The following is a 9,222-nucleotide window of genomic DNA, read 5'->3' as shown; positions in this document are numbered from 1 at the left end:
GGGCATTTATCCCAGAGAAATGAAAACTTATGTGCACATAAAAACCTGAGATGAATGTTCATAGCAGCTTCATTTATAATAGCCCCAAACTGGAACAACCCAGATGTCCTTCAGTGGGTGGGGAAATGGTTAACCCAACTGTGGTACATCCATACCATGGAATACTATTGATACACAGCAATAAAAAGGAACGAACTATTGATACATGCAATCCAGATGAATCTCCAGAGAATTATGCTGAGTAAAAACGTCAATCCCAAACGGTTCCACATGATTCCATTTCTGTAACACTCTTGAAGTAGCAAAACTGTAGAAATGGAGGTTAGTGGTTGCCAGAAGTTAAGGACACAGGAGAGGGGCATGGGATGGGAGGGAAGCGGGAAAAGGGCAACATGAAGGATCTTTGTGGTGATGGGAAGGTCTTGTGTCAATGTGAATGTCCTGGTTGTAGTATTGTATTATAGTTTTGCAAAATGTTGCCACTGAAGGAAACTGGGTAAAAGGTAGTTTCCCACTTTTGGGAAACTGGGATCTCTCTGTATTATTTCTTATAACTGCATACAAATTTACCTTAAAATAAAAAGTTTTTACAAAGCCTATTATTCTGTATCTGTAACTTCTTAATCAGAGGTTAATGAACATAACTGAACTATTTAAGAATCAAGGTTATTGTTTTAAATGGCAATCTGAAAGAAGGCAATACTCACAGGAACTACTGGCCTCGGTCTCTTACTTTGGGTCTTTTAAGGCAGTCTCTTCTTTTGCCTGGCTCCTCATGCGCCTGTTTCCCTTCTGCGCCTCCCCCTGACCCCCCAGGCTGTTTCTCTCGCTCTGGGTTAGAAAATCATCATTCAGGCTTCAAGTGTTATTTTCGAGCCAACAAGATTTTGCATGAGGGCCTCTCTTGCAGAATAAGTGCATGGCTTCTTAATGATGATTAGTAATCTCAGAATAGCATTCTTCTTACTTTTAGCCGAAATATTACATAGAGAAGTGAAATGGATGAAAATAAGATCTTGAATTAAAATACCCAATTATACAACAAGAATTAATCCCCAAATGTCACCAAACCCGTATATATAAAGTTCAAGGAAAATGGCTGAGAAAAATTCCTCCCTTTTGAGCAAAGTAGTCAATATGGTAAAGACAGGTATATTTATTTCATATGAGAGCACATTTCACGGGATATGTACAGAGTGTTTACATACCACTGACTTTAATACGTACTTCTATAAAGTATATAGTTATAAATACTGTATGCCACATAAGCAATAAAATTCTTACATATAAACAGCAATCTACTATAGAGAACGAAGAATTCACAAAGAGATCCTTAGTGTCTAGTTTCTGCTCTGCTTTTAACAGAACTGGTAAATATTTTAATAATACACAGAATAGTGGCTAGTTATTTGCAGCATACCTTTAACTTTCGTAACTTTGTGCACTTTTTCAGCAACTTGCCAAGTAGAATTTCCTGATAAAGGCTGAGCTGCTAGATGATATGTATATTTTAGACAGTAGTTTATATTCAATAGGAAACATTGCTCACAGAACTGCAATCTGCACTAGTGAAGTTCATAATGAATTATTTTGCTAATGGAGAGCAAATATTGAATACTATATATACTAATCACATAGATGTTAAAGCCACAGTTTCAACAAGTTAATTCACATTTTGAAGCACACTGCTTATAGTAATACTGCTGTTTAAAATATACTACTGCTGAAATGATTAGAACCCCCCCAAAAAGCGCAATATAAAACTCACGAGTTATTTCTAACAGCAAATCCTGGCTGTTAATAGAGACAGGGTTACTTTTATAAACATAGTATTCTGATAACGTTTGAGTATTTAGAAAAGTGCTTTTTTCCTAACAGATTTGCTTTATGCGGTTAAGTGCGATGCAGTTTGCTGTGCTTTTGCATTTTAGGTATTCTTAGCCAGGAACTCTTTTTTTCTGATATTCCGCTAATGCACATCTTTAAAGGTTAAATGCGGACAACAGAATTTAGGTCGACATATACAACTCTTTGTATAAAAGGAACGTTAATATAATGGGTAAAGGTAATCTTAAACTGACAGCAAAACAACTATTGCTCAAGTTTTCTGATTAGGATTACTCAATGGTATCAAAATACTACATTCTGTATACATTCTGTGTACGTCTTCATAAAATTAAAGCAGGATCAGCTGCATATTGGCAGTGCAGGAGACGAAATCCACAGCTAATTTGAGGTGTAGCCTCTACACACGTAAAGCAGCATCACAGATGTGTCGTGTAGTTCATGAGATGGAGAGAACACACAAGGAGTAGATCCCAGCTCCCCCCGGGCGGCGCCTGCGGCCGCTCACCACTTCCAGAGCGGAGGCGGCAAGAGAAGCGCGCGAGGGCCGTGGGCAGCGGACGCCTTCGTGTACGTTGAGCTCTAACGCTTTTCACTGAGCTCGGTGGCACGTGCTTTCCCGACTTTCTGGGCCAGTGTGCTTTTTTGAAAGGGCCGAGGGTGTCTGCCCACGTGACCGACTGTAACCACACACTACGCCGCTTCCGGCTGCAAGAAGCTCCTCCCCCGGAAAAGCCGGCGGACCTGCTGGAGTGGCAAGTAACGAGGGTGTGCGCGGTGTGCGTGTCAGACGGGGGTGGGTGTGGAACGGTGGTCGATAGTGGTTCCCTAGTGAGATCATTCTAGTTTTAGAAAGAAAAGTAATGAAATGTCCAGATTTCATTTTCAGCCATCCTTTAGATAATGAAATATTGAAAGAAGAACTATGTTCTAATTTTTAGGTAAAAATTTGGTCTGATTTAGAATTAGTTATGTGTTTTACAAATATGTAAGTGTATATATTTGTGTGTGTGTGTGTGTGTATACACATTTTTTTTTTCTTTAAGCAATGTCTTTCTAAATTCTGTTTCAGTATAAGTTTGACAGCTCTTTGGTAAATACTTATAAATACCAATTTTTAACAAGTACGAAAGGGGCTGGCAGTAATGTCAGCTAGAAGTTGTTTGGGCTTTTTGAGATTCTGTAAAGGAGACTGACAAAGAATTTCTGAATAAGGACTATTTTCTAAAGTAGTTTCGAGCACTTTTTATGGCTTCTACTCTCTCGTATTTATCCAAACAGAAACACACCAAAATTCCAGTTAATAATGGGAAAGATTTTTCCTTATTTCCAATATACACATATTCCAACTTTCTACACATTAAATAGTGGTATTTCATGACAACATCAGTGCACTTAACAATTACTTATTGCACATAATGAATAACGAATGCCCAATTCTTTTGGCTCTACCCTGCCAAAACTAAAAAAACAACTGCTTTCTACTGTAGAACATTATCTTTCTGTAAAGTCTAGCGTGGGTGATGCCTTAGAGGCCAAGGCTGTGAAAGGGTCTGCTGGAGGGGTGGTGCCAGGTGGGAGCAGAGGGGCAGGAGGCGGAGGTGGTCTTCTTGCTGGCAACACACAGAAAGAGACACTGGTACCTTTATTCCAGTCATCACTAAAGGTCACCTTGGAGCCAGAAGATGAACTCGGCTGATCACCCAGTAGGTCTGGACAAGTGGACCTTGACTTTCCTGTCACACCAAAGTCCTCTTCTTCCTCGAAGGTTACCCATCCTTTTGGGTTGCTGCTTTTTAACGTAGGTGGGCCCTGCGGGTCAAAACTGTCCTCAAAGCCACCCAGTGAAGATGAAGGCTTGCTGCTGTTCTGTCCGGGAGGCTTCGGAGAAGGGAAAGGACTCTGAGCAACGGGCTCTTCTTTGGAGAACCACGAAGTGGCCTCTGATGCTTGAGATTCAGCTCTAAAGGGGTTTCTGGGAGCGGCAGTCCTGTCGGTGAACGGATTTGTGCTGCTCGAGCTCTCAATGAATGGGTTTGGAGAACATCGCGTGTTTTCCTGGGATTTACTCCGGGCTGGAATTGGAGGCATTGTCAGCATGCAGCTTACAGAACTCAAAGTATTCATGTTACTTGGGGTTGCAGAAGGCAATGAAATCAACCCCTTTGGGTCTGGGGTTTGAACAGATGGCTGAGCCTTTGATACAGCAAGCAGGTTCAATGACAGGTCTTCAAATGGGTCAGTCTTTAATGGCGAGTCCAGTCTGATGGCAGAGACTCCGTTTGTTTTTACCTGGAGAAGAGAGAGAGCACTGAATAATCAACCAAAAAGCAATATATTTACTTTGAATACCCCCCTAGTCTTCCTGTCTCAATTATTCTTCATTTTGGGGGGGGGGGATGGGGAAGTATACAAATTTAGAAAATAAAAAGCAGCTTTGTGTGGCTTGTTACTCCGGTGGTTTAAGTAAGATAACACAGCTAAAATATTATTTTTTAAAAACTCCCTACTAAATAAATAAGTCCTTTTATTAAATAGAGCTTATCTTATCCATGCAAGTATTGACACGGTAAAATGGAGAACCGTACAGAATTAGCAGATGAGTTTCGCTCATGCCCAGTTCTATCAGATGTTCACACAAACTGAAGAAATCCATCTTTAGAACTTATGCGAAATCTCTATAAATAAACTTCCCGCACCCATCTATGATGATGATGTGGTTTCACTGTTCTTTTAAATATATTTTCATTGAGATTTAAATATGGAAATTCAACTTTATGGATGAAAATTAATTTTATGAGTATATTTGTATTCCTCAGCTGAAAACAACACATCTTTTCCTTTTCTACTTGGATAAATAAATTTCCAAGGCATTCTTTACTTTTTAATGTAAGTTCTCCTTTGCAGGATAAACTCTGTGAATAACGTGACAATATTCCTTAACTGACCTTCCTTCATCTTGTAAAAATGTTCCAAAACAGATATGTTTGTTAACAATCAAATGCAATGATTGTTTAAAACGGGGTGGCGGGGGGAGTCCCATTTTCTATTTGGTATATTAATTCTTAAACCAAAATGAAGCTGTGCCCAGAGGGTGCACAGTCCTCTCTACGTGACAGAGTTGGCTGTGAACTGTTACTGGCAGGAGGAGGGGTCGGAATTACTTCACAGTCATGAAAAATCTGCCCTGTGTGCCTACTTCACAAAGAAGCCGGCTGGAGCGGAGCATGGCTGTGGGACTGAGCACGGCCAACTTTCCCTACGGGAAACAGAACTGGGGGCCTGGCCTTATGAGAAAATTGGCTCATCAGGAACTTCATTTTAATAATTTTTAAAAACCTACATAATTATTAAAACTAGGTAGATGACTTGGATATTTATGCCAAATTAAAGGTAAGAAAACAAACCTTTGGGTTGAAAAGGACAGGGGAGGGAGAATTTTAGCTCAAGACTTGCAACGTAACAAAACAGAGCACGACCCAAAATGAATTTAGATCGTTGTTAAAGCAAATAACTAAACATTCATGAAATATGTTGGAAAAAAGAGCAGCAGTCCCAATAAAACGTAACTGCATCTTATGAAACAGTAACTTGGTGCTTAAGAATAGGGAAGGCTGTTCATTTGCAAAAGGAAACAGTGTGGATAACTTCGTAAGTGAATCACTCTCTAGTATCTGTTTTATTCAACTGATCTAGAACATACTTTATAATTGAGTAAACAAATATATTTTTCTTTAAACTTAATGTGGCAATAAATTTGTACAACATTGAAGAGGAAACATGTCACAGATTCTAAACTGTATTCTAAGTGTATTAAAGTACTTGAGAGACAAATTTATTACAGACATCATAAAATTACAATTAGCTCTACATTACCAATAATGTCTGGATTATTTATGGTTCATATAACAAAACAGAAGTACTTGATTGGGCCTGGGCCCCAATTCTCCCATGGTAGATACAAGAGTCCACGACATAGACATTATAGTAAGAAGTTTATGCTTTGCACAGCTTAGAATAGTAGGCCCTTGCCAAATAAATGCTATACATTTAAATATCTTTATTTTCATATATTAAAATTTTTTCTTTCAAAATAAGTTAAAGGGTAATTTGATAGGAACAGGATCATTTTGCCCAATCAGACTTGAAATTATAATGAGAGCCACACCATCATTCATTACATTAGAATTAATTTATATATATCTAAGCAGGATTTGTGATGACTTGACATTAATGATGATGGTATTTTTACAGAGAAGGGTGTTGGAAAGGCCCTTAAACAATCCTGCTATGTTAACTTACATCTTTGTAAATCATCAATTCTTCCTTACGAAAAAGAATTGTGCTACTAAAATTATTTTTTTTAATTTCCCAAAAGAAATCTAAGAAAAAAAATTGAACTTTGTATTTATGTAATTATGCCATTGTTAAAACCAAGAACCAATTTGGTTTTGCCAAATACACTTCTATATACCTAAAGCTTACCTTCTTGAAGTTAAACTTCTTAGTCTTGTTAATTTTTATAAAAAACAAAGCAAAAAAAAGGGGAAAGCATTAGCAAGAACTAAAATGGTTCCTAAAAATTCAAAATACTAAGGAAAAAAGCAGGTTTTATGGTATGATAATAGAATTTATTAATGTGGACAGGTGGTTTTTAAAATGAGTGAAAATTTAGATGTATGAAGCAAAAGATTCATACATCTAATGTGCTAAGACAGATGAAAAGCACATATAAGATTGAGAAATAATCCAATACCTGTTACCCTGATGGTTGCTCCTGCTTTGAGAAAGGGAACACAGACATCAAAGGAAAGAGTTAGGAGGACAATCGGAGACCAACCAACAACCCTAACAATTCAGCCTTCAAAATACTTTTTCTTCTATATTATATACAAAATCTAAGAGCAGTGATATTTGCAGGTCATAGCATAAGATCAAGAGACAATTCCAATTTCTTATGTCATTTTGACTGAAAAATGTATTGTTGTAAATGTATTGTTGAATTAGTGTTCAAACTTTAATTTTGTCTGAGGTTGATTACTAACTAGTTCAAAGTGGTTATTCCAAAAATAATATTCCAAATAGGGTTTGGAAGCTCTAAAATATTTTCAGCAGCCTGTTATGGATGAAATGTTTGTGTTGCCCCCCCACCCCAAATTCATATGTTGAAAGCCCTAACCCGCAAAGTGATGGTCTTTGGAGATGGGGCCTTTGGGAGGTAACTGGCATTAGATGAGGTCATGGGAGTGGGGCCCTCACGATGGAATTAGCACCCTTAGGCGAAGACACACCAGAGGGCTTGCTCTTTTTCTCCTCGTGCAAGCACCGAAGAAAGGCCATGTGAGCACACAGCAAGAAGGCAGCTGTCTGCAAGCCAGGAAAACAGCCCAGAACCCAACCACGGTGGCATCTTGATCTCGGACTTACAGCCTCCAGAACTGTGAGAAAACAGATTTCTACTGTTTGAGCCACCCAGTTTATGGTATTTTGTTATGGCAGCCCAAGAAGAGTAGGACACAGCCTTAAGATAGTCTGTGGGTTTATCATCATTAGAGAAAATGTACAAAATGGCATCACTTGGCAAAAAAGTGAAAAATGGTATTTAACAAATGGTCAGGATCCAGGCTTGTTCTATATTACTCAGGTTTTCTGAAGGGTGATACTATCATTAATTCACTTCATAATTTATGAGCTGGAAGGTACAAGGTAAGAAACTGGATCCTCTTTTTGTTGTTTAAAAATGAAATCATAATCTTTTCATAATATAGCAGTACTTTTAAAAATTACAGTATTCTCAAGGAACAGTTTGAGCAAATCTTCCCCAATATTTAAAGCTCACCTTATTTTAAAATACCAAAACTCACTTTGACAATTTAGAGAGACACCATTCTAAAATATATTAAGTATTACTATAGTTTCCTGCTATGAAACATGAGACTCCTGAATTTAATGCTTTCCTGATGATCTTGATGTATCAGCTTTGGCACAGGATAGGAAATAGGAATGGGTTTATACTAAGTAAGATACACAGGGATGGTATTCAATTGATCCAGAATGCTGAGATTTTCTACGTGGTCTCTTCCCTCACTGTCAGCTATCACGTTAATAGTATAGCCATGATGCTATTATTTTACTTCTTATTGGATTCCTGACTTCTGGTTTTTAGCTGATAATCAGATGACTAAGATGTTGGAAGTCAGACAGGTGAGGCATTTTCACATTTTGTAAAGGATATATAACATGTTGCATAATCATATGAATTAGAAGAATCTTTTCTATATAGAATTATAGAATCAAAGGACACTTAAATAGTAATAAAAAGTAAAGCTGGGTCATGTGTGTTTTTATGTTTTAAATACCTTGTAGATTTTTGGCAGAATTGATAAAGACTTGTAAAAATTACTAAGTGTGCAATTCTAAGACTATTTCATATTATCACCAAAATATCAAATGTCATATTTTACTATCTCATCCTTTTCAACTTATAGCCACTACAGAAGATTTTTAAAATTTTAAATGTCTATTATTTTTTGAATAGGTATTATTCTTATGGTTCAAAGTTCGAAAGGCACAAAAGGTAAAATACTTCCCTTTCCTTCCGGCCCCTCAGCGTTCTAAGCTCCAGGGAGGAAACTAACCACTCTGTGATCCTTCACAAAGACAGTCTACACATGAACAAGACCCCACTCCCCCAAAAGAAAAGTGTGTCTGTGTATATAATGTGCAGAGGAATTTGGTATCAGTGATTGAGGCAAATAGAAGATTTAAAACAAACATCTTTCATAGTTTTGATGAACAGAATACAAGAGTCAAGAACACAATCTACTGAGCCACACACAAAGCATGGGCTTGCTGTCTGTCACCAAATTACCACACCCATTCCAATGAAAATCAGAAAGCAAAACAAGTTGAAAAATGACCTAAGAAAATGATATATGGCAGTCATTGGAATATTCATCCTGTGGTATTTCTGTGTCATAAGATGACTTTCTACTGAGAATTGCAATCTTACTTAAAGTGTGTTCTTTCTGAAGTTGCTCAGAGGACCATACCTACTTTCAATACAGAAAACATTTATAGAGTTTTAGGAATCAGGGTTCACTTTTACTATGAAATTCATGATCACTTTCTGTCCTAAAACAGTAATACAAAGCTCTAAGATACAGCTACTTTGAAAGTTTCTTGCCCTCCAATTACATTTAAAAAAAAAAATACAATAGTACACCTCACAAGGAAATGAGAAGAAAAATTCATGATGCACTAAAAGCCGATTGGCAGAGAGAAAATAATGGATATTTATTGTTGGAAGGATTTCTACAATTATTATACATCTGCAGCATCCTCAACAGTGCAATGGCACTGTTTTCTGTGTGACAC

General features: G+C 37.5%; 1 protein-coding gene across 1 annotated transcript in view; it reads right to left on the bottom strand.

The window, feature by feature from the left end:
• Positions 1–2,885: 2,885 nt before the first annotated feature.
• SYNJ1 (synaptojanin 1) overlaps positions 2,886–9,222 on the bottom strand; it is an 83,981-nt gene continuing 77,644 nt past the window's right edge. The window contains exon 28 of the mRNA XM_061193992.1: positions 2,886–4,137. Coding sequence (XP_061049975.1) covers positions 3,340–4,137 — 798 coding nt within the window. The 3' untranslated portion in view covers positions 2,886–3,339. The remainder of the gene's footprint in view (positions 4,138–9,222) is intronic.

Source organism: Eubalaena glacialis, chromosome 6 (genome assembly GCF_028564815.1).
Source record: "Eubalaena glacialis isolate mEubGla1 chromosome 6, mEubGla1.1.hap2.+ XY, whole genome shotgun sequence".
Classification (NCBI taxonomy): domain Eukaryota; kingdom Metazoa; phylum Chordata; class Mammalia; order Artiodactyla; family Balaenidae; genus Eubalaena; species Eubalaena glacialis.
This window is presented reverse-complemented; position numbering and strand designations above follow the sequence as displayed.